The sequence below is a fragment of the Papio anubis genome, chromosome 11 (assembly GCF_008728515.1).
Source record: "Papio anubis isolate 15944 chromosome 11, Panubis1.0, whole genome shotgun sequence".
NCBI lineage: Eukaryota > Metazoa > Chordata > Mammalia > Primates > Cercopithecidae > Papio > Papio anubis.
In genome coordinates, this window is record NC_044986.1 from 91,072,683 (window position 1) to 91,098,186 (window position 25,504).

Below are 25,504 nucleotides of genomic sequence, written 5' to 3' on the forward strand. Positions count from 1 at the left end.
CAATTTACGGTACAGAAAGTGTCTCTAAGCGTGCTTGAGAACACAGCATTAGGAAAGAGATTTCTAGATCTGTAACTTTCATTTCACTCTCCTAAAACTGACTTGCTGGAGAACAAATCTGTGTGGGCAGGTTATCCTTCTGGCTTCTTCTTTCCCAGTCGCTCTTCTCCTGCCCTGGGAGGGAAAGGCGGGCTGGTCACCCGCCCTTACTAAGGTTCACTGTCTCAGGGGGAAAATCGTCTGAGGAGCCCAGGAAAAAGACTATATCCCAACATGTGGTACTGGGAAAGTGAATGACTCTAATGACAGGCTACTTGGATGGTTTCCAATTTTTGCTTTCAACAAACTGAAGTGGGGGTTGGTAGGCTCATTTAAATAGCCTTTACTAATACTTCAGCATAAAATTCAAGAAGTGTTTTAAGACTTGAGTGACACAGCTATAATAAAACTCCTCAAAATTTCACCTACTCATCTGAACATGTGCTCTGAACTCACACCAAAGAGGCAAAAGAAGGGAAAGGGGAATAAAACTGATACTCAGCCTGGTTTCAATAATCATCATACACAAAAATACAAACTAATGAAAGAAAAAACTACTGATCTCATTAAGAGATCTATTTCCTATAAGGTTTTACTTTTTATATTTAAGAATTTATATTGACTTTAAAAAAAATATAAAGCAGAGTCTTGCTCTGTCGCTAAGGCTGGAGAGCAGTGGCACGATCTCAGCTCACTGCAACCTCCACTTCCTGGGCTCAAGCGATTCTCATGCCTCAGCCTCCTGAGTAGCTGGGACTACAGGTGAGCGTTACCAGTACCAGCTAATTTTTTGTATTTTTAGTACAGACGGCATTTCACTATGTTGGCCAGGCTGGCTTGCACTCCTAACCCCAAGTGATCCACCCACCTCGGTCTCCCAAAGTGTTGGGATTACAGGTGTGAGCCACCACGCCCAGCCTTAGTATGTCTATATTTTGATCAACTGTGTACTAATGACAACTCGGACCTGAAAGTGTTTTTAATAAATTAGAACATTATCATCCAGAAAACACTACTGCAATTTTGACTTAAATGTATATTTTTGACATGGAGAATTTTGAGAAAGAGGCTAATGTGTGAGGAAACTAGAAAGAAAATAATGAGTTCAAGGAGAAAAAGGAACAATGTAAAATTTTCACCTCTAAGAAAATGGGTAATTGTGAGTTTCATATTACTCTGGTATATTCAGTCTCCAATGTATACTTTTAACTTTAAAATCCTACGATATAAAATATATTGCAAATAACATCCTTTACAATGACTAAAACTTGGGATAAACATTTTCAAATATCAACTACAAAGGCCAACGCGGGCAGATCACCTGAAGTCAGGAGTTTGAGACCAGCCTGGCCAACATGGTGAAACCCGTCTGTACTAAAAATACCAAAAATTACTCAGGACTAATGGCAGGTGCCTGTAATCCTAGCTACACAGGAGGCTGAGGAGAATCACTTGACCCGGGAAGCAGAGGTTGCAGTGAGCCGAGATCACTCCATCGGACTCTGACCTGGGCAACAAGAGCGAAAGTCTGTCTTTAAGAAAAAAAAAAATGTAGTGGGTATACAAAATTTTTCAAACTTCTTCTAGGGATAAACAGGCCAAAATGTATAAAGACCTCCGCTATTGTGGTCACTGGCTGGCACCTCCAGAAAGAAATGGAGACACAACTGTGCCAAGTACCTCTGCATAATCAGGAACTGCAAATGTGTGGTTCAGAGGATCCTTTCGGCTATCACCCCTATCAGAAGGAAGCTCCATGCTCCCTCCAATCTTCTGGCAGGGGGAAAACGTGTCTATCCCTCCCCAAATATCCATATATGTGATTGTTTGATCAGCTTTTCTATGGAGAACATATAGAGTCTTACAGTGTGTTAATCATATAACCAAAGAGTAAACAATATATTGTAGATGGACCACAGTGGCTCTCAAAACAAACAGTAGAATAAAATATGCAAGAATCTGAACATGCAAGGACTCAGTCTGGCTGGGTTACAACTTTGCCTACTCTGGGCCTTCAGTCCTCAGAGCTCTGCAAGGAAAACAGAGGAGCACAGGGTGCCTGAGCTGCATCTCCCCATGATCTGTTCTCCAGCCTGGCAGAGGGCATTGGAAAAAGGTGGCACTCCAGAGTTTCTTCAGGAGAACTATTTATGGTCAGACCTTTTAGAAACATCAGGTCTTCCTGAATGCCTCCTTCCTCTGCCCAGCTACAGGCATGCGGGGCACTGATCAAATGCTGCATGAGTCACTAAGGTTCAGCCAGTGGCTCCGATGGTGATGGGGTAGCCTGTGCACCAATAGCTTTCAAAAAAGGCAAAAAGCAGGCTAAAAAATGATCAATTTTCTTTGGACAAAATACGGAACAGAATTTTAACATCAATCCTACTATTCTACTAACCACAGTGCTGATTCTTTCAAAATCTTAATGAGTAAAGCAGCAGTTTCATTCAGTAAACTATTACAATTTTGCAATTGAAAAAAAAATCCAACCTTATTATAATGTGTAATTGTTTAAGCTATTGACTGCCTATCAAAAGAACAGATATTAAGGCTATCATTATCAAAACAATTCTTGATATTAATTTCAGCTGAATGAACACTGGCCAACTGTTTTAACTTCTCTGTGTAGAAAAAGAGTTGACTTACAAAAAATAGGTTTTTTTTAAAAATTAAGTATTAGATAAATAAAACAACTGTAGCTCCAATTGCTTAGAAGAGAAGAAACATAAATTTTGACTGACTTACTAGTCAAGTGACCTGGGCATCTTACTTAATTCTCAGTGCCATGTTTTCATCTGTAAAATGGAAACAATAGTACCGCCTCATGTATAAATGTGAGATGTGAATTAACACAGAAAAGTCATTTCTTTTGAGCGAGGAAGTGCTCAATATAGGATAGCTGCTGCTGCTCTTGTTGTTACTGTGATTATAAATTCCTGGTAATTGGTTTTTACTGACTTGAATTTTAACCTTCAATGAATACAACCTAAGTACCTAGAATTCCAAATTACCTGTTACTTTACCCTCCTATCTTTTTATTTAAGGAGAGTAGGAAAAAATAAAAATGAATGTTTCATGCCCTTAATTAAAACATCTTCGTAACTGGGGACCAGTACACATCATTTTCATTTGGCCACTGTGTAATGGTCACTGGGATTGAGAAAGGTGAGCCTTTGCTCATCAGCTGGGGGTAAACCTCCCCACTTGGTTCTTTTGTTGGGGCATTACTGACCCTCTCTAGGCCTCAGTATCCAGATCTGTGACATGGACATCAGTACACATGTCACAGGGGTGCTGAGAGGATTCAACTGACATGTGCATGAACTGAGTAATGTGTACCTCCTGACAAACAGTTTATAAACTTCCTCAAAATTTTAAATCAACTAAGGGGATTTTCCATTGATCCTAAGTTTCCACGAAAATTTAGTTTGCTGGCATTTTAGTGAATTAAACCTGGTGGGTTAAGGATAAGAGTACAAAAAGCATCTCCTCCACACCTCTAATGTTCTTCACTGACCATTTTTCTCTGTTCTCTTTTGTTTTCATGCTTCTGTGGTATCTATAATTTGTGTTTGTCTCTCACTTCCTTTTACAAATACAGCTACGATACAAATCATAATATTTAAGACCGAGTCTAATTTCATCAGGTATTCTGGCTTTAAGTGGACACACCTAGTCATGGGGGGGGGGGCCTCTGTGCTCTCACAGAACCTGGGCACCACCTAAACCAAGTCACTGGTCATGTACCATCTAACAGGAGGGGACAGCCAGGAAGTCATCACGTGACGTGCTGGTCAGTGTCAAATGATACCAAGGAGCTGAGGAAAGATAATCCCTAATAAAGAAAACAGGCCAGAATTTCTTATACCTTGCACCCAAATGTCCACCTCCTTTATGATATGAATGACAACTGTTTTAGTAGCTGCTTTCACCATGAAATATAGTCAAGAATTTTATTTTTCTTACTATATAGTTCTGATTTAAAAAAAAACTTCTTTATGTGTTTCTTACTTTATGTAATAGAGAACTGCAGACACAGGATGAAATTTTATAGGTCTGCAGCAGGAATAGGCTCTGCAACAAATGCCCTAAGAACATAAACAAGCATACTTCAAAGGCCACAACAATGGGTGCCCAGGGAGTTGGTAACCGGAGGCAAGGAGGGCCCTAGGCTACTGCGGAATCCGGAATCGCATGCCCACAAGTCTGCAGCCCAGGGATGCCCCTGCAGTGGTAGCTGTCACAGGCACTGGGAAGGTCCTGCATCTGAGGATTACTGGGGGCAGGGATGTGGGTGTAGACTGGGACAGAGCTGGTAACCTCCTCCAGCTTAAAGACGTCTTGAGGAGGTTTGCCAAACAAAACGTATGAGAAAAGTTTTAGCAACAATAATGTCAGAAGTGACTATAAATCATAAGGAACCGTAAGTCAAGTAGTGCTAGCTGATTGTTTTCTACAATTCCTTCTTCCCCAAGGGCTCTGAACTCAGTTCCTGGATTCCCAGTCCATAGAGACCCCACTCCCCAAACAATAGTCTGCAGGTGTCCTACTAATAATCCTCACCTAAATTGAAGACTGGCCCATCTGAGAAACCCTGACACTGCCCAAAGAGTAAGGGGAGTGGACAGCTCTCAGTCCCCACGCCCCCCAAGGCCGATGCCCCTCCATGAGCTGTGTTCATGCTGCAAGTGGGAGCCCCAGGACACAAGGCTGACCTGAGGCAACTGAGCCTGCAAAACATGACAAAGAAGTGGATGTTTTCTCTGTGAAACTAAACAAAAATATAAAATATTTTAGCTTTTGTGCTTTTTGGATTGGCTTATTGCCTACAAAGGACTGTATGGGGGCATTACCTCCCTGTGATCAGTCTGCAGTGAGATACGAAGCCCAAATATAAACCATCACAGGCTGCTATCAGTGCTGGACCACACCTTTCTAATTAAAGGAGTGTTTGCCTACAATATAGTTTCCGTAAACCAGTTTCACAAAACCAGGAGGTGTCACCAGTACCTGTTCATGATCCACATAATGAGAAACGCAGGTTTTCATATGTAATATTCCATAGCCATGCCCCCGTGGTACCAGCTCACAATAGACATTCAGTCAAATGCATTCATTCTGCACTATACAGACCATTAAAAAAGGAGGCAGCTTTCTTTCCAAATGGTCTGGCCAAGACTCTGATGGCCACCTGCCCCCGTTCCCCTACTCACATGTCCTCCACCGTGATGTCTTTCAGGATTTGGCAGTAATCCACATTCCATACAGCCTGGTCATCCCACACCTTGGAGGCCAGCAGGATCGCCCCTAAAACAATCCGCTTCCAGTTGGCCGGACAGATATCTATCTCTGCATATGTTAAAAGTCTTTCAAGGTACACCTGGGAAGACAAGACAATGCCAGAGCTAAGTGATTTGTTTTCTCCTAAACACCAGCACACCTCAAGAAATGCTAAAATATTATGTATCATATCCACCTTTAAATGGGAATTTATTACCCAATCATATTTATTTTGAAAAGGCCAAAGGGCTCAATGAGTCTGATGAAACATGGGCTAAAAGTCCCACTCCGTCAGTGGACAGTGTGGGTGCAGCTGGATCTTAAACAGACTCTGTGGAGGAACCAATTCCAGGAAGCACAGGCTAATTTCTCACTCTATCAACTGTGATATCCATACATGTTAATGAATGTTCCAACAGAAAGGATAGACAATACACTTATTTTTTTTTTGTTTGTAGGTTTTTAAAAATTAAGCTTTTTGTTTTGAGGTAACTGTAGATACACATGCAGTTGTTAAGCCTATCTTTTAATTATTGTGGTAAAATATACACAACATATAATTTACCATTTAACCATTTTCAGTTCAGCGGCATTAGGTACATTCACACCATTGTGTTGTTTCTGCAGTGTGGTGGTTACCACATTCACCTGACACACTGCTGTGCAACCAAAACCACCATCCATCTCCAGAACTTTATCATCTTCCCAAACTGAAACTCTACACCCGTTAAATAATAACTCCCTACTTCCTCCCTCTCTGCAGCTACTGGCAACCACCATTCTCTATGAATCTGTCTCTATGAATCTGACTATTTTTGGCACATGATATTGGTAGAATCATAAAATATTTGTCCTTTTCTGTCTGGCTTATTACCACTTCGTGTAATGTCCTCAAGGCTCACCCATGTTGTGGCATGGGTCAGAACTTCCTTCCTTTTTAAGACTGAATAATATTCAACTGTATGCTCATACCCCATCGTGTTTATCCATTCATCTGTCAATGAACATTTGAGCTGTTTCCTCCGTTTGGCTATTGTGAACCATGCAGCTACGAACCCTGGTGTACAAACATCTGTCTGAATCCGTGCTTTTAATTCCTTTGGGTACATACCCAGAGGTGGAATTGCTCGATCATAGGGTAATCCTATGTTCAATTTTTGAGGAGCTGACATACCATTTTCCACAGTGTGCACCATTTCACATTTTGGCAATGCACAAGGATTCCAATTTCTTCACATCCTCCCTAACACTGCTTATTTTTCTGTTTTGTTTTGGTAACAGTCGTCCTGATGGGTGTGAAGTCGTGTATCATTGTGATTATGATTTTATATACCTATTTTTAAATCATTAAAATGATTGGAAAATAAAACCAAGTAATATAGGATTTCTAAACTGACAGAATTTAGGTTGAAGACAAACATCAGACATATCTACAAAGTCCAGTAAGTTGGGCCACGAGGTAAGAATGTCTTTTTTAGTTTCCCATAGTAAAACTGTTTATTATTGATAGTATGTCTTAACACTTCTCTGAACTATGAAATTACTACTACAGTTTTTATCAAATGCATTTGCAAAGTGAAAATGTATCAGAAAAAAAAAACAAACACACATCATCTATGCTTTAAGAACTTGCAGATAAAACCCATTAATGTTATAATTATTCCTAGTATATAATGTCCATAAAGTCTTAAATATTGCAAAACGCAAAAAGGCACATGTGGAAAGGAAATGTTTATACATAAATAAAATACAGATTATTTTCAGTTAAATGATACCAACATTCCCAAATGGAATGGGAACGGTTTGTTGTTGTTTAGTTTTAAAAAGGAAGAATTCACACCTGTTACTTCTTTAGGATGTTCTTGAGACATCTTAATGAAGTTTAGGAAGTTCTTGAGAAAAAGGGTAATTAACACTGACTGGGAGAGGCCTCTTACGGGATGCGAATGCACAAGGCCTGTGAGGGGACCCAACAACCACAGAAGGTGGACTGCTATGGAAGAACCCCAGCTCCCAGCTTGCACAGCTAGGTAGGTGCTGCTCTCTGGGACAGGGTGCACTGGGGAGGAAGAGGTTGGTGAAAGATGGCAGGCCTAACTCTGGATGATTTCTGTCTTGAAATGTCCTAGAGGATGCCACATAAGTAGTGAACACACAGGTCTGGAGCTCCAAGAAGACAGCACTAGGGTGCCAGTCTGAGAGTCTGTGACAGGCAGAAAGAGCAAAGCCAGGGGCAAGGGACCTGGGGGGGACTTAAGAACTAAGAAAAGGAGGGGCTGGGCCTGGAACTGGAGGCTCCCTTCCATTTTAAGGGCTGGAGACAGGATGAAGGGGCAGCAAAGGAGAGGGAGGAGTAAAACCTGTTATGTGGTGTTCTTGTTGAGTCTTGTAATAGTTTGGAAAAGAACTTCTAAGGCAAAGCTGTGTTTGCAAGTGCCTAAACTAGGCTTACAACATTATATGGGGCATATGAGAAGGAAACTGAAGGGGTCTCTTGCACAATAAAACATTAAATTGGAAGATCAAGGATTCTAGAGGCAGTGACTGTGCAAGTGGCGGGGCAGGAGAAGCAGCAGGTGGGTTCAGGAGGGAGGAGGCCAGGGAGAGAAGGGCAAGTGAGTAAGGGTAGAGGGACAAAAGCAGTGGCGGGGAAGACAGGGTGGAAGAAGGGGATGGAGGAACAATCCTTAATGGAAGCAAAACTCTGGGCAGATTAAGGATAAAAAGACCATCAGTGAGCAGCACAGGGTCACCAGCACTGTAGGGTCATGGGCCATGAGCAGCGCAGGGTCACAAGCAGCGTAGGGTCACATGGCTTGACCAGCTCCTCTGCAGAGACCCCCACCCCTCATCCCTAAACCACAGACAGAGTGAGAGGGTCTAATGCTCCCCAAAGCAACCAGAAGCTTCCTTGTGGCTTATTTTGCCAGGTGCAGTTGTGAAGCCCCTGAGAAACTGGTGGGTTGGGGAGGGGGAGGTCAGACTCTTCTCGGTCTCTTCCAGAGAAACGGGGATTTTGGCATGGTGAGGGGTGGGGGGTTTGGCACCCAAATGTTTGCTGAATGAAAACATCCATGACTAATGGTTCTCTTGCTTAAAAAGATTACTGTTCTGTGTTCAGTGCTTTAATAATGAAATAGCAATTTTTTAAGTTTTAAAAACTTGGATTTTTATAGCTTATCAGATGTTCCTTAGAATAGATCAGGGCACCGTACTAAAGACAAAGTAAAAATCCTAAAAAGAAAGTACGGTTGACCCTTGAACAACACAGGTTCAAGCTGTGTGGATCCACTAATATGCAGATATTTTCGTTAACAGCTACACCGAATGCACCTGACTCTCCTGCCTCCCTTCCACCTTCTCCACCTCTTTTGCCTCCACAGCCCCAGAGGCAGCAAGACCAATCCCTCCTCCCCTCCTCAGCCTACTCAACGTGAAAACGACCAGGATGACGACCTTTATGATGATCCACTTCCACTTAATGAATGGGAAATATATTTTCCTGGCTGGGCGCGGTGGCTCACACCTGTAATCCCAGCACGTCAGGAGGCCAAGGTGGGCAGATCACGAGGTCAGGAGATCAAGACCATCCTGGCCAACATGGTGAAACCCCATCTCTACTAAAAATACAAAAATAAGCTGGGCATGGTGCACATGCCTGTGGTCCCAGCTACTTGGGAGGCTGAGGCAGGAGAACTGCTTGAACCCAGGAGGCGAAGGCTGTAGTGAGCCAAGATTGTGAAATTGCACTCCAGCCTGGGTGACAGAGCAAGACTCCATCTCAAAAAAAAAAAAAAAATACACACACACACACACACACATATATATATTTGTCCTTATTTTCTTAACATTTTCTTTTCTCTGGCTTATTTCATTGTAAGAATACAGTACAGCATACATATAACATGCAAAATAATCAAATATTTATGTTATAGGTAAGGCTTTCAGTCAACAGTAGGCTATTAAGTTTTGGGGGGGTCAAAAGTTCTATGTGGATTTTCAACTGTGCAGGGTTCCACGCCTCGAACCCTGGAGTTGTTCATGGGTCAAGTGGAGTAACACGTTTGAAATCCCAAAGGCAAATAGCCAATAAGCTGTAGTAAGAGGTTCTAAGTATACTAATAATAAAATGGAAAACCATTATAGGGAAAGTCCACCTTGACCTTCCCAAATTAGTTGGGTGACCCTCCCCTTGCTCCGAGTGCTGCATTTATCTCAGGGTAGGGTAAGGGCCTCTTCCCTGGATAGGAAGCCTGGATAAGCCCTCATCTCATCCCCAGTACGCGCGGCATCTAGCACAGGGGCCAGCAGTGCGTGCTCCCTGAATGCTTCATGGACACATGGTCCCCTGCAGGGAGGACGAGGGGCCTACATCCACACAGGGCTCCAGCAGGCTACTGAAAGAGCTTTGAAAGGACAGGTTTCCAGCCCAAGGGAAGTCAGCAGGACTACATACGAGAGTGATTTGCTAGTAAAACGACCACAAATAATGGCATTCAGGAAAGAGAACTGCATTGACAAAGGTGTAGTGAATTAAGGGAAACTGAGTCCTTGGCTTGTGAGACAGGTGCAGTGGTGAGCAACAAAGTTCAGAGGCGGCAGCTATGGGCACACAGGAAGCCAGAGAGACTTTCAAATAAGGTCCAGGAAGTCATAAAGCATGGCATTGTAACTGCACTGGAAAGGCCTTTGTGGGAGTTTCCAAGTGTCCTTCACTCATCAATAATAGCATTTGAGTGTGATAACTATTGGTGGAAAAAAGTAAGTCACTCAAGAAAGCTCAATAACCTTATCAATTTTGGGGGATTTTCATTTATTATATTAAGTATAAACAGAAAGAATAAGCTAATGTTTTAGATCATAATTTTCCTCTGTGTGAACATCATAACTCTTCAGGTAAAGATCTAGGTGAGGCTCAGTGGAATTCCAGCTGGCACTGACCTCAGGGTCCCAGGGTGTGTATTTTACAAAGGCTGATGACAAACTCCTCTCACTCTCCAACAAAGAGACAACCAGAAAATGTGCAATACCACTGTGCTGACAGCAGAAAATGGGGGCTGGACCTAAGTAAACCTCCAGATCGTTAAAGCAGCAGAAAAAGAAGACTGTGATGCAATCTTCACCCAGATACCAGAGACACCACTTCTTTACAGACGTGAGGCGCTCAAACCTCCCAAGCTCTCCACAGAGGTCGGTGCTCACTGGCTCAGTACAAAAAGCTGACTACATTTTCTTCTGACTTTGTAACTTACCTTAGTAGATGAATATTAATAACTGTATTAGGTAATATTTAAGAGAATACTTAATGTTTGGGGAAAAACCAGTCATGAACCAGGTGTGATATTCCATTACGGCTAACTGAAGGAATCAGACAACATGATACATCCTGTAACAGAGCGAAAGCAGTTGCTATATTGGGAGATAAGGCATTCACGGTAAGCTTAACTTAAAAATACTTAATTTAGCAAAACTTGCCAATAAAACTATAGTCAAGAGTCAGCTGCAACTTCTTTAGTAAACTCCCACTTGGATATTTTAACTCTCTGCCAAGTAAAATAATGCACAGTTTATTTTCCTAAACAATATCCCACGACCATTGCTAAGAGGTCACTCTTACTCAAATAAGTTTTCAGATTTAATTCATGAGAATGACTATTCTGAGAAGTCCCTCTTGAAACTACAGGTTAATGAGCAACTACGGAGCTATAAAGAGGCATCAGCTGACTGCACATCACAAAGCCATTCAGAGGCATTTGGAGGGGATCAAACAAAACTCACGGAATCAAGGATATATGCAAATGAGATCCCAATGATGCTGAAATTATTCCAATCCGATTTTAAAGAATAATACTAGGCCAGTTAATTTTCTGAATCTGTACCAGATATAATTTCCTTCTGGACTTTAATCCTGCCATCTTTCAGCTGTTTGGTTTGGATGATTAGAGCATGTTATGATACAGCTGAGGTCGAAATCATACGGGTCAAGACTCTGCGACGTGAATTGGTAGCTTCATTCCATTCTCAATTATACCCTAATTCCAGAGTGCTGTCTCATAAACATACTATTTGGGGGGAATGGGGGTAGCTTCCTAAACTCCCTGTATTCAGCAATGCTCCATAAATTACCACTTTTGTGGCCAAAAAAATTATTTTAAAGGAGAAATTATTATTTTCTGTTTATAAAATTTCTGCCAGTTTCACATTTGGATTCTTTTTGTACCTGATGCTGGAATATTTTCCAATAGCCTGGAATATACATTTATATTATGAATATAGGTTAATAAATTAACATAAAGTATAATCTTTACCCTAACCTACAGCAATAACCTCCTTGCTGGTATTCCTGGAGAGATCTTAATAAAAATCTCGCATGATTCTGTTGGTATCCTGTGGATATGGGTTACACTGTGTCCTCTCTTCCAATATGTTGAAGTCCTAACCCCCAGTGGCTCAGAATAGGGCCTTATTTGGAGACAAGGCCTTTACAGAGGTAGTAGAGTTAAAACGAGGTCGTTAGGGCAGGACCTAATACAATATGATTGGGGCCCTTACATAAAGGGGAAACTTGGAGACGACATACACACAGCAGAACGCAGTGTGAGCATGAGGCTGGGCACTCACACACCACAGAGAGACGCCTGGAGCAGAACCTTCCCTCACAGCCCTCGGAACTAACCTGGCCAGTGCCTTGATTTTGGACTTCCGGCCTCCAGGACTGGGAGACAATGAAGTTCTGGGGCTGAAGCCACCCAGTGTGCAGTACATTGTTCTGGCAGCCCCAGGGAATTAACAGAATATCTGTCTAAAGATCTTGATGGCTCCCTGCCACCTGAAGCAAAGCTGGCGATCCACAGTCCGGGAGTAGCTCACAGACAGGTTTCGTTTGGCTTTGAGATTCTTTTTAAAATCTCAGCTAACAAGAGGGAATGTTCAAAAATAAGTTCGGTTTTCTAGCTTCTCTTTGAACACTGGAAGGCCCCAGCCCCTCATTTCTACATGGCAAGGATTAGTCATGCTGTGATTTTCAAATGTTACTGAGTGTACATGCATGCACACACATGAACACATGCTTACTTAGCATTTGCCATCAGTAGCAACCCTCTCTTTCCTCTAAAAGGAGGCATTTGCAGCCCAGGAAATGATCCTGATCATCTACCTAAAATGTATAAACAGAAGAGAAAGAACAAAACAGCACGGAGTGCAACAAACAGTGAACATAGCAAGCCTGAGACTGCTATGGGGCTGCTTCTGGGGCTGACCTCAGCTGGCATTTGAGAGCGTCCATTTCAGGAGGGCTCCCAGCATTCCCAGGACAGGTAAGAGCAGCTCGCTATGCACACAGGTGTACAAACAAGGTGGTTTATGCTGAGCCTGCTTTCCCTCTGGGACTCTGGAATTTTGGTATGTGCTTAACAGAGGATGTCTGCGTGATCAACACACACAAACCTCAGGTGTTGAGTCTCTAATGGGCTTTGCTGGTGGACAACATCTTTGAAGTATAGTCATACGTCATTTAACAATGGGTACATTCTGAAAAATGCTTCATTAGGCAATTCAATCCTTGTAGGAATACCATAGACTGCACTTACACAAAAGCAGGCGCTATGGCCTACTACAAACCAAGGCTGTGTGGTATGACCTATTGCTCCAAGGCTGCAAACCTGTACAGCATGTGACTATACTGAATACTGTAGGTAAGTGGAACACAAGGGTGAGTATTTGTGTATCTAAATATATCTAAACAAAGAAAAAGTACTGTAAAAATATGGTATTGAAGATAAAAGTGGTCCACCTGTACAGGGTACTTACGGTAAATGGGGCTTGCAGGACTGGAAGTTGCTCTGGATGAGTGAGCGAATGGTGAGTGAATGTGAATCCTAGGGCATTACTTTACACTACTGTGGATTTGATAAATGCTGTACATTTAGGCACTATTAAATTTATGAAAAAGATTTTCTGTAATAATAAATTAACCCTAGCTTACTGTAACTTTATCAACTTTAAAAAAATTTTAAACTTTGGACTCCTTTGTAATAATGCTTAGCTGAAAACACACACTATACAGTTGTACAAAAATATTTTCTCTCTTTATATCCTTATTCTACAAGCTATTTTATATTTAAGTTTTTTTTCTTCACTTTCTAAACTTTTTTGTTAAAAACTAAGACATCAACACACATCTGCCTAGACCTACACAGAGTGAGGATTATCAATATTGCTGTTTTCTGCCTCCACATCTTGCCCCACTGCCAGGTCTTCAGAGGCAGTAATACACACAAAGCAGTGGTCTCTTGCCTGCTTCCAGAACACCTCCTGAAGGACCTGCCTGAGGCTGTTTCACTGTTAACTTCTTTGTTTTAAAATAAGTAGAAGGGGTACACTCTAAAGTAACAATAAAAAGTATAGTATAGTAAACACATAAAACAGTAACAGAGTCGTTTATTATCAAGTATTATATGTACTGTGCACATGCTAGACTTTTACATGTCTGACAGCACAGGTTTGCTTACATCAGCATCACCACAAACACCTGGTTATGATGTCACTAGGCGATAGGAATTTCTGAGCTCCACTATAATCTTCTGGACAAATGTCATATATGTGGTCCACCGTTGACTGAAACACCATTATGTGGCACATGACCATATTGTTACAACTCACTGCTGGGGGATCAAGTGTGCCCTGTATCACTCCACTGGGAGAGGACTATTTTTCCTCCAGACTTTGCCCCACAGGCCCTCCCCTTTTTGCTGATTTTGCATTATACCCGGACATTGTAATAAGTCATAGCTGCAGAACTATATGCTGGGTCCTGTGAGTCCTGCCAGTAAATGATCAAACCTGGGGTGGTCTTACGGACTCCCAACACACACAGTATTTTACAAATGCCAGGCTGCACCCAATTAGTGGGTTTTTAAACAAATATACCAGATTATGAACAGCATTCTTTACTGAAATTTTAAAAAAATGAAACAGATGGAAAAGAGTAGATCTAGCAAGTTGAGGTATCTGTTTATGAAATCTTGGGCAGTAGTGTGCACTAAGATGAACATAATTTGCATTGCACTTGCCTTTAACTTTACTGAATTTGCATAAGCATGGCAACTCTTAGACTCCCTGTCACTAAGTTTAGATAACTAATGACTTGACCACCACTTATTATTTGCTAGCAATTGGAGGAACAACTGAATAAGATGTCTGGACTCATCACTGAATAGATGCCACCTGAATAACAGCTTTTGAATTCCTCAGAATCTATTAAAAGTGACCCATAAAGGAAGTCTTTCAGGGTCAGACTCAACTGATTCCACAGTCACTTCACCATCAGAGCACCAGATTCTGAGAAGGGATTTAGAGGCTGCAGTTCAGGGGTTGAATGGCAGGCATCGGACTGCCGTGCAGCAATGGCTGGGCCCTGCCAAGAACTCCTCAGGCTGAGACCCAACCCCACCTGGCATGATCAGTCATCCTGACAGGCTGATATAACAAGCACTCTTCTTAGAATGCATCACCTAGGGAGGTGGAGCACAACCGCCTGCTTAAGTGTGGGTTGTACAGAGTGACCTCATTCCAAGGATACACAGTACAGAAAGTGGAGAAAAAGAGTGACTACAAAGCACAGAAACCTGACGAACACAATCTCAGCCAGGGATCAAGGTTATCATCAATAGTCGTAAGTCATGTTGACCTTATGTACCTTTGATGTGATGTGATAAAAATGATGCTTTACCTTTGTTATCTTCCTCCAAAAAAACATATAATCCCAGTCTAATCATGAGAAAAACATCACACAAATCCCAAGTTAGGAACATTCTACAAAAAAAACTAGCTAGCACTCCTCAAAACTGTCAAGATTGTCAAAAACAAGGAAAGCCTGAGAAACTGTCACAGCCAAGAGGAGACTAGGGAGACACGACAACTAGATACAGTATGGTGTCCTGGATGGGATCCTAAAGAAGAAAAGGGATGCTGGGTAAAAACTAAGTAAACTGGAGTAAAAATGAACTTCAGTTAATAATAATAATATATGGGCAGGTATGGTGGCTCACACCTGTAATCCTAGCACTCAGGGAGGCCGAAGAGGAAGAGTCACTTGAAGACAGGAGTTCAAAGCCGGCCTGGGCAACGCAGCAAGGCCCAATCTCTACAAAATATTTTTAAAAGTTACGCGAGTATGAAGGTGCACGGCTGTAGTTCCAGCTACTCAGGAGGCTGCAGGGACAGGATCACTTGAGCACAGGAGTTTGAGGCTGCAGAGAGCCATGAATGGTGCCAATGCACTCTAGACAGGGCAACAGAATGAGATCCATCTCAAAAATAATAGAATAATACTATATCAGTATCAGTTCATTAAGTGTAACAAAAAGATCACACTAAGATACTAAATTGTGTATATTATATCATACAATTTTATAATATAGATGTTAAAAACAAACTGGATGTGGGGTTTACAGGAACTCTGTTTTCTTCACAATTTTTATGTAAATCTAAAACTAATCTAAAACAAAAGTTTATTTAAAAAAATATATCTATGGAAATGAAAGTATAACCCAGCAAAACTTTTGCAATGCAACTAAAGCTTAGAAATTCATAACTGTAGATGCCTGTATTAAAAAAAAAAAACTCAAATCAATAACCTAACTTTCCATATTAAGCAACTAGAAGAAGAGCAAACCGAAACTAAAGTAGAAGGAAGTAATCGAGATTGAAGTGGAAAGAAATGAAATAGAAATATTAAAACAAGAGAGAAAATCAATAAAACTGAAAGTTGATTCCTTGGAAAAAACAACAAAATTGAAAAACCTGAAGGTAGACCAACCAAGAAAAAGAAAGATGGCTCAAATGAGTAAAATCAGAAGCAAAACAGAGGACATTATAGACTTTACAGAAATAAAAAGAATTACAAAAGAATACTGTGGAACAACTGCATGACAACAAATTGGGTAATGCTGATGAAATGGACAAATTCCTAGAAAAACAAACTACTGCAATTGACTCAAGAAGAGATAACCTGAATAGACCTATAAGAAATAAGCAAGGAGACTGATTAGTAATGTAGAAACTTCCAAAAGAGAAAAACCCTGACCAACATGGCTTCAGGGGTAAATTCTACCAAACATTCAAATAAGAATACCAACCCTTGACAAACTCTTCAAAAAAAAAAAAAGAAGGAATATTTCTCAATTCGTTCTACGAGGCTAGTATTACCCTGATACCAAAACCAAAGCTATCACAAGAAAACCATAGACCAAATTCCTTACAAATATGGATGTAATTATCAACAAAAGACTAGCAAACTGAGTTCAGCAACATATAAAAAGAATTATATACTGTGACTAACGGGGAATTATCCCAGGAATGCAGGGTTAACATATTAATAGAACAAAAGATAAAAACTACACAATCAATCACGATAGATGCAGAAAAAGCATTTAACAGAATCTAATACCCTTTCAAAATAAAAACGCTACACAAATTAGGAATATAAGAAAACTTCCTCAATCTGATAAAGGACATCTACAAAAAACTCACAGCACACAGCACATTTAATGGAGAAGAATGGAAAGCTTCATACCTAATATCAATGACAAGACAAGGATGTGCACTCATGATACTTCTATTCAACACTGTACTAGAGGTACTAACTGTGGCAACTAGGCAAGAAAACGAAATAAAAGGCATTCCATAATGAAAAGGAAGAAGTAAAATGATCTCTATTTGCAGGTGATCTTCCCATGTAACATTCTAAAGAATCTACTAAAAAAATTATTAGAATAAATGAATTCAGCAACGTGGCAGCGTACAAGATCAATCTACAAAAATAAATTGTATGTCTATAGTCTAGCAATAAACCACCAAAAATGAAATTAAGAATACAATTCAGTTTATAACAGCATGAAAAAGAGTTAAATACCTATGATTTTTTTTTTTTTTGAGACAGAGTCTCACTCTGTCACCAGGCTGGAGTGCAGTGACACAATCTCAGCTCACTGAAATCTCTGCCACTGCAACTTCCGCCTCCTGGGTTCAAGCGATTCTCCTGCCTCAGCCTCCTGAGCAGCCGGGACTACAGGTGCGTGTCACCACACCCAGCTAATTTTTGTGTTTTTAGTAGAGATGGGGTTTCACCATGTTGGCCAGGATGGTCTCGATCTCTTGACCTCGTGACCCGCCCTCCTTGGCCTCCCAAACTGCTGGGATTACAGGTGTGAGCCACCGCGCCCAGCCCCAGGAATAAATTTAACAAAAGAAATATAAGATTTGTATACTGAGAACTATAGAAAAATGTTGACAAAATGAAAGAAAATCTAAATAAATAGAAAGATATTCCATGTTAGAAGATACTTGAATGCTTAATACTGCTAAGACCACAATACTTCCCAAACTGATCTACAATGTATCAATGCAATTCCTACTAAAATCCCAAAATTTTGGGGTGGTGGGTGCTGACAGAAATCGACAAGCTAATTCTAATGTTCATTGGGAAATGCAAGGATCACAGATGGCATGGCCAAAACAACATTGAGAGAGAAAAACAAAGCTGGAAACTCATACTTTCTGATTTCAACTTCAAATCTATGGTAATCAAGACAGTGTAGTACTGATATAAGGATATACATAAAGATCAATGGAACAAAACTGAAAACCCAGAAATAAACTTTCATGTTTATGGTCAAGTGATTTGTGACAAGGGTGACAAGACAGTTCAGGGGGAAAAGGATAAAGGCACTAGGACAACTGGATACCCAAATGCACAAGAATGAATGTGGACCCCAACTCACAAAAATTAGCTCAAAATGAATGATGGACCTAAATATAAGAGCTAAATTTATAAAACTCCTAAAGGAAGATATAGGGGTAAATCATCATGATCATGGGTTATGCAATGATTCTTAAGATAAGCACAAGTGACAAAAGAAATACATTGGGCTTCATGAAAATAAAAACCTAAGTTCCAAAATATACCATCACAAAAAAGAAATGACAAAACAGATGAGAAAATGTGTGTGAATCATATACCTGACAAAGGACTTGTATCCAGAACATATAAAGAACTCCTGCAACTCAACAACCAAAAGACAAACCCATTTTTAAATGGGCAAAGAATGTAAACAGATACTTCTCCAAAGAAAACATACAAGTGGTCAATAAACACATGCAAAGATGCTCAACCGTCATTAATCCTCAGGGAAATGCAAATAAAAACAATGAGCTAACCCTTCAAACCCACTAGAATGGCTAACATGAAAAAGACAGACACTAACAAGCATTGACAAGGATGTGATGTGGAGAAACTGAAAATCTCATTATGTTGCCAAAGGAAATCTGAAACTGTGCAGTCACTTTGAAAAACAGTCAGTCTGCTGTTCCTCACACCAGAGTTACCATATGACCCAGCAATTCTACTTCTAGATATATACCAGGAGAAATGAAGACATATGCCCACATATAAACTGTATCAGTTCATTTTCATGCTGCTGATAAAGACATACCTGAGACTGGGCAATCTACAAAAGAAAGAAGGTTTAATTGAACTTATGGTTCCACATGGCCGGGGAAGCCTCACAATCATGGCGGAAGGCAAGGAGGAGCAAGTCACGTCTTACACGGATGGCAGCAGGCAAAGAGAGAATGACAGCCAAGCGAAAGGGGCTTCCCCTTATCAAACCATCAGATCTCATAAGGCTTATTCACTACCACGAGAACAGTATGGAGGAAACCGGTGCCATGATTCAATTATCTCTCACCAGGTCTCTCCCACAACAACGGGAATTATGGGAGACACAATTCAAGACGAGATCTTGGTGGGGACACAGCCAAACTATATCATTCCACCCCTTACCCCTCCCAAATCTCACGTCCTCACATTTCAAAACCAATCATGCCTTCCTAACAGTCCCTCATTTCAGCATTAACTCAAAAATCCACAGTCCAAAGTCTCATCTGAGACAAGGCAAGTCCCTTCCACCTATGAGCCTGAAAAATCAAAAGCAAGCTAGTTACTTCCTAGATACAATGGAGGTACAGGTAATGGGTAAATACAGCCATTCCAAAGGGGAGAAATTGGCCAAAACAAAGAAGTTACAGGGCCCAAGCAAGCCCGAAATCCAGCAGGGCAGTCAAATTTTAAAGCTCTAAAATGATCTCCTTTGACTCCAGGTCACGCTGATCCAAAAGGTGGGTTCCCATGGTCTTGGGCAGCTCCACCCCTGTGGTTTTGCAAGGAATAACTCCCATCCTGGCTGCTTTCACAGGCTGGTGTTGAGTGTCTGCAACTTTTCCAGGTTCACAGTACAAGCTGCTGGTGGATCTACCATTCTGGGGTAGCTCTTCTCATAGCTCCACTAGGCAGTGCCCCAGCAGGGACTCTGTGTGAGGGCTCTGACCCGATATTTCCCTTCCACATAGTCCTAGCAGAGGTTCTCCACGAAGGCTCTGCCCCTGAAGTTTGCCTGGGCATCCAGGCATTTCCATACATCTGACATCTAGGCAAACCTCAATTCTTGACTTCTGGACACCCACAGGCTCAATGCCACACAGAAGCTGCCAAGGCTTGGGCTTCCACCCTCTGAAGCAACAGCCTGAGCTGTGCCTTGGCCCCTTTTAGTTATGACTGGAGTGGCTGGGACACAGGGCAGCAAGTGCCTAGACTGCACACAGCACAGGAACCCTGGGCCTAGTCTATGAAACCATTTTCTCCAAGACCTCCAGGCCTGTGATGGAAGGGGTTGCCCTAAAGACCTCTAACATGCCCTGGAGACATTTTCCTCATTGTCTTGGGGATTACATTCTCTCCAGCAAATTTCTGCAGTCCGCATGAATTTCTCCTCAGATAATGGGTGTTTCTTCTCTATCAGACTGTCAGGCTGCAAATTTTGTGAACTTTTATGCTCTGCTTCCCTTATAAAACTGCATGCCTTTAACAGCACCCAAGTCACCTCTTGAATGCTTTGCTGCTTAGAAATTTCTTCCACCAGATACCCTAAATCATCTCTCTCAAGTTCAAAGTTCCACAAATCTCTATTGCAGGGGCAAAATGCCACCAGTTTCTTTGATAAAACATAACAAGAGTCACCTTTGCTCCAGTTCCCCAGTTCCTCATCTCCATCTGAGGCCACCTTAGCCTGAACCTTATTTTCCATATCGCTATCACTACTTTGGGCAAAGCCATTCAACAAGTCTCTAGGAACTTCCAAATTTTCCCACATTTTCCTGTGTTCTTCTGAGCCTTTCAAACTGTTCCAATCTCTGCCTGTTACCCAGTTCTAAAGTCACGTACATATTTTTGGGTATCTTCAGCAGCGCCCCACTCTACTGGTACCAATTTACTGTATCAGTCCATTTTCACACTGATGATAAAGACATACCCGAGACTGGAAAAAAAAGAGGTTTAATTGGACTTAATTCCACACAGCTGGGGAGGCCTCAGAATCATGGCGGAGGGTGAAAGGCACTTCTCACATAGTGCCAGCAAGAGAAAATAAGAAGGCGGCAAAAACAGAAACCCCTGATAAACCCATCAGATCTCGAAGACTTATTCATTACCACGAGAACAGTATAGTGGAAACTGCTGCCATGTTTCAGTTATCTCCCACCAGGTCCCTCCCACAATAATGGGAGTTATGGGACATACAATTCAAGATGAGATTTGGGTGGCAACACAGCCAAACTACATCACAAACTTATACAAATCTTACCACAAACTTAGGTTCACAGCAGCAGTATTCATAATAGCCAGAAAGTAGAAACAAATTAAATGTCTACCAACTGATGAATGACTAAACAAAATGAAGTACAGCCACCCTCAGCATCTGTGGAAGGTTGGTTCCAGAGCCCCCTGCGGATATTAAAATCTGAGGATGCTCAAGTCCCTGAAATAAAATGGCATAGTCATTTTCGTATAACCTGTGCATATCATCTCATATATCTCTACATGACTTATAATACCTAATAAAATGTAAATGCTAGGTAAATCATTGTTATACTGTTTTGTTTAGGGAATAATGACAAGAAGAAAAAGTCTGTACATGTTCAGCACAGATACAACCATCACAGGCCTAACCACATTTTCAATTTGCAGTTGGTTGAACCTTTAGGTGCAAAACCCTTATACAAGGAGGGCCAACACTCACTCTCTCATATACATATACATATACATATACATATACATATACATATACATATACATATAGAGAGAGTGCCGAAAGCCTGTGCGTTGTGACCAACTCAGCATTCCACTGGAGGCTATATGATCAAATAGCAAACTGTTCACCATGAATGCAGGATGTGGGCAAACTCACAACTGTGCCTGCCACCAGAAGGTTTGCTGAAGGCAGTAACTCCCTGGCGCCATGCTCCCTGAGGTAATCTACTGGAACGTCTGGAGACTACTGTTCAGAGAATGCAGCTGTGCAGGCCTGCACTAAGTCAAGCAGCTGACTGACAAACACCCCCTTCTCCCTATCTCCTTTACTCAATAAATACTATAAATATTGTACTACAAATACTATACTCAATAAAGGGCTATAGAAACTCAGGGTCCTTGTTCACTAAAAGCAAGGAGGCCCCTGACCCCTTCTTCCAAATACATTCTTTTGTCTTTGTCTTATTCTTGCGTTCGTCCTCCTTTGTTCACTCCAACAGGGATTGGGGCTGTGGCATATATATGTCTCATATATAGTCATATATATGTCTCATATAGTCATATATGTCATATATATGTCATATATATATATCTCTCTATTCAATGGAATATTATTTGCAATAAAAAAGGACATACTATACATGCTACAATGTGGATGAATCCCGAAAACATATGCTAAGTAAAAGAAGCCAGTCATGAACTATCATATGAGATACTATTTATATGAAATGTTCAGAATAGGCAAATGAGACAGAAATTTGATTAGTGGTTTCCTGGGCCTGGGTGGAGGCTAAGAATGCGAAGTGAATGCCAAAGGGTAAGGGGTTTCTCTATGGGGTGAAGGGAATATTCTGAAATTATGTTGGAGTGATGGTTGTACAATGTATTAAAACCCACTGAAATGCTCACTTTAAACGGCTGAATTGTAATGGTATATAAAATATGTCTCAATAAAGCTATTAAAAAATAGGGAATAAAGAAAGGGACCGCATCCCCTCTTGTCTGGTCAGCTGTCACTTTGCCACCTCTGTCTCTTCTAGGTCCCCCTTCCCTTATGCCTGAATCCCCCCATCAATCACCAACTTCCTCTTTCTCCCTCTCCCATTGCTGTGGTTCTGCAGACAGAACTAACCTCACATGGAATGCTCAATCAAGGTTCAGCTGAATGATGTGCCTGAAACTGAGGAGTTTGCCTCTGTCCCTTCAGAAAGCTTAAGCAGGGCGGGGTGTGGTGGCACATGCCTATAATCCCAAAATTTTGGGAGGCTGAGATGGGCAGATCACTTGAGGTCAGGAGTGACCAGTCTGGCCAACATGGTGAAACCCCCATCTCTACTAAAAATCCAAAAAACTTAGCAGGGCATGCTGGCGCAAGCCTGCAATCCCAGCTACTCAGAAGGCTGAGGCAGGAGAATCGTTTGAACCCAGGAGGTGGAGGGTGCGGTGAGCTGAGATTGCGCTACTGTACTCCAGCCTGACCAACAAAGTGAGACTCCATCTCAAAAAAAAAAAAACAAAAAACAAAAAGCTTAAGCAATGAAATGACAGAATATGTGTCAAATGTTCTAAAGCTACTGGGGCACGGGAAGATAATGAATAGGTATTAAATGCTCCTTATGTTTCAGGCACATCATTACCATGTACTTCAGCCAGTAGGCAGTTATTACTGTGCTCACTACATGTTCAACAGATACTTACTGAGCATTTATTATAAGCTGGGCTGCGTTCCAGATGTTGGTCATATTGTAGTGAACCAAATGGACAAAAAGACAAAACATTTCTTACTCATGGGGCTTACTGACAAAACAATAAAATTAATGACTTCAACCTAAAGCATGCTGACAGGTGATAAGCACGTGGAGAAAAAGCAGGAAGTGACAAGCAGCGAGTGCGGTGCAGGAGGGAGGCTGCAACTTCAGATATGGTAGCCAGGCAACAGCTTCCTGATGTGCCCTTTGAGCAAAGATGAGGAGGAGGAGGGCAAGATGCATCTCAAGCATGCCTGGGTCAGAGGGGGCTGGGTGCCAAGGGGGTTGGGTGCAGAAGTCCCGAGGCAGGTGTGTGTCTGGTACTTTCAGGGAACAAAGTGGCTGCAGCATGACACTGAGGAGAGTGGAGGCAGCTGGACAGAGATGAAAGGGAGGCTTAATCTTGCTGAGCCCCGTCAGTCACGTAAGGGCTTTGTGTTTTCCTCTGAGGAAGATGGGAACCACTATAGGTTCTGAACAGAGTAGAGGGCAAAGTGAGAAAAAAGAGCAAGACCAAGCTCCTTCAGCTCTGGGTCATGACTGATTTTTCTACAGATGAACATCTGACCCCAAAGGAACTGGGGCCTCCAAAATTGAAAGAGGAGACTGATTTAGAGGGTGTGTGGCCTTAAACGGAGAGGTGATGAAGCTAGGGTGGGAAAAGCTATTCATACTGTCCCGTCACATCCCATCGGAAGCAAGAAAGCCGACCTGCACATTAAGACCCCAGAGTCACAGCAGCGCGCAAAGGTGAGAGAAGCAGCCAGAAGGAAGAGAAATCTGCAGTGGGCCTCATTCTACAGACTGATGTCCTTCCAGACCTACAGGACAAGGGATATGTGGGACCTGCCTGGACCTTCCAATATGTCCTTCTGCCTTGGCCTCTGGCTTTCTCATCCTTCCAACAGAAGATCCCAGTTCAGACAGGCAGTGAGCTTTTCATGTTGTCAAGGTACCACCTGGGACTAAAGTGGGTGCTATGCATGGTTCTCAGGATCAGCCAGCTTGGGTGACTCCTAAGGGAAGGGCAGGGCCTCGTGGAGGGGCAGCTGGATGCCAAGGCCTTTCTGCCTACCTCACCACAGCTCTGGCTTCCCCCAGCTGCTGCAGGAACACCACAAAGGCCTCTACATAACTCAGCAAGGTGCAAATCAATTACCTCACTCCCTTTCGAATTTCCTCATGTGGCAGTATCCATAGGAGAGCTTTCAGCATATTCTACAAGGCTAAAAAATACACTTAGTGATCCTAAGTTATTGTTGTGAAATATTTGCTTTGGGTGAAGTAGGTCTGGGTGTCTGAAGGGCCTGCAGGCTCTCTGTCCACAGCAGGCTGCAGTCCTACTCCGTGTGGGAAGCAGGGCCAGGACTAACTGCTCTTCCTCCCCCATCGCCTCCTGAGCAGCATGCCAAGATGCCAAACACATGCCCAGTGAAAATAAGAGGTTAATGAATGCATCTCTGTCAACTCTAGGCCAGACTTGTCCTGAAAGACTATTTCTAACTCTAGGGAACACGAGGAGGGAAGAACAATTCTACAAGAGTCTTGCTCAAGGCACACATCTCTATGCCCTCTGCCCATAAGCATGCAGCTGGGCTGAGCCTCGGCAGACAGCAGTGACCAGGGGATAGGCTGCAGGGCTGCACCCACCACGAAGGCCTCCAAGGCTGCTCCTCTCCAGCTGCAACCAACAAGACCCCCATGCAAACTGGCATCCTGGCCAACACCAGTCTATTTCATAGGACAAATGAAGATTTCAATAGTTATAATTATTCACAAGAAAAGTGCCAGTCCTACACTACTCCAAAGAAATGAACTCATCAGCCGCGTCATCTTTGGTGAGTGATGCAGAGGGCAGCGAGGGATGCCTGTTAGATGTTCTCTCAAGGCAGACACTGGGTGAGCTGCGGGGTTTAAATGCTGGCCCTGTCCTCCACAGGACATGAACATCCTTCAAGCTAAATAATAACTCCGACCAGGAGGGCACTATCATTCACAGCCAGGCCATATTTTTCTCAGGAATTAAAGGTAGAAAAAATCCCCACCCCGTTCCATCTACAGCAACTTCAAAATAAATCCTTTCTCATGGCATGTAGTCCAGTACTAATTTCATCTATGGTTTCATCTGAGCTTTTCTTACTCTTCTTTTCCCATCACTCAATTTCCCTACATAAAAATCTCAACCCTGTGGCCCTGTTGTGTGTTTTGGTTAGAACTTGAAATCCCTTTGAGGAACAAAGCTGGGCAATACGTACACTTCTCAATTATGACATAGGAACCTGCAATCATTCCT

General features: G+C 42.1%; 1 protein-coding gene across 9 annotated transcripts in view; it reads right to left on the reverse strand.

The window, feature by feature from the left end:
* CCNY (cyclin Y) overlaps nucleotides 1-25,504 on the reverse strand; it is a 310,137-nt gene that overhangs the window by 13,367 nt on the left and 271,266 nt on the right. For all 9 annotated transcript variants that reach the window (XM_017962728.3, XM_009214281.4, XM_017962727.3 and 6 more), the window contains one exon: nucleotides 5,253-5,419. In XM_017962728.3, coding sequence (XP_017818217.1) covers nucleotides 5,253-5,419 — 167 coding nt within the window. The remainder of the gene's footprint in view (nucleotides 1-5,252; nucleotides 5,420-25,504) is intronic.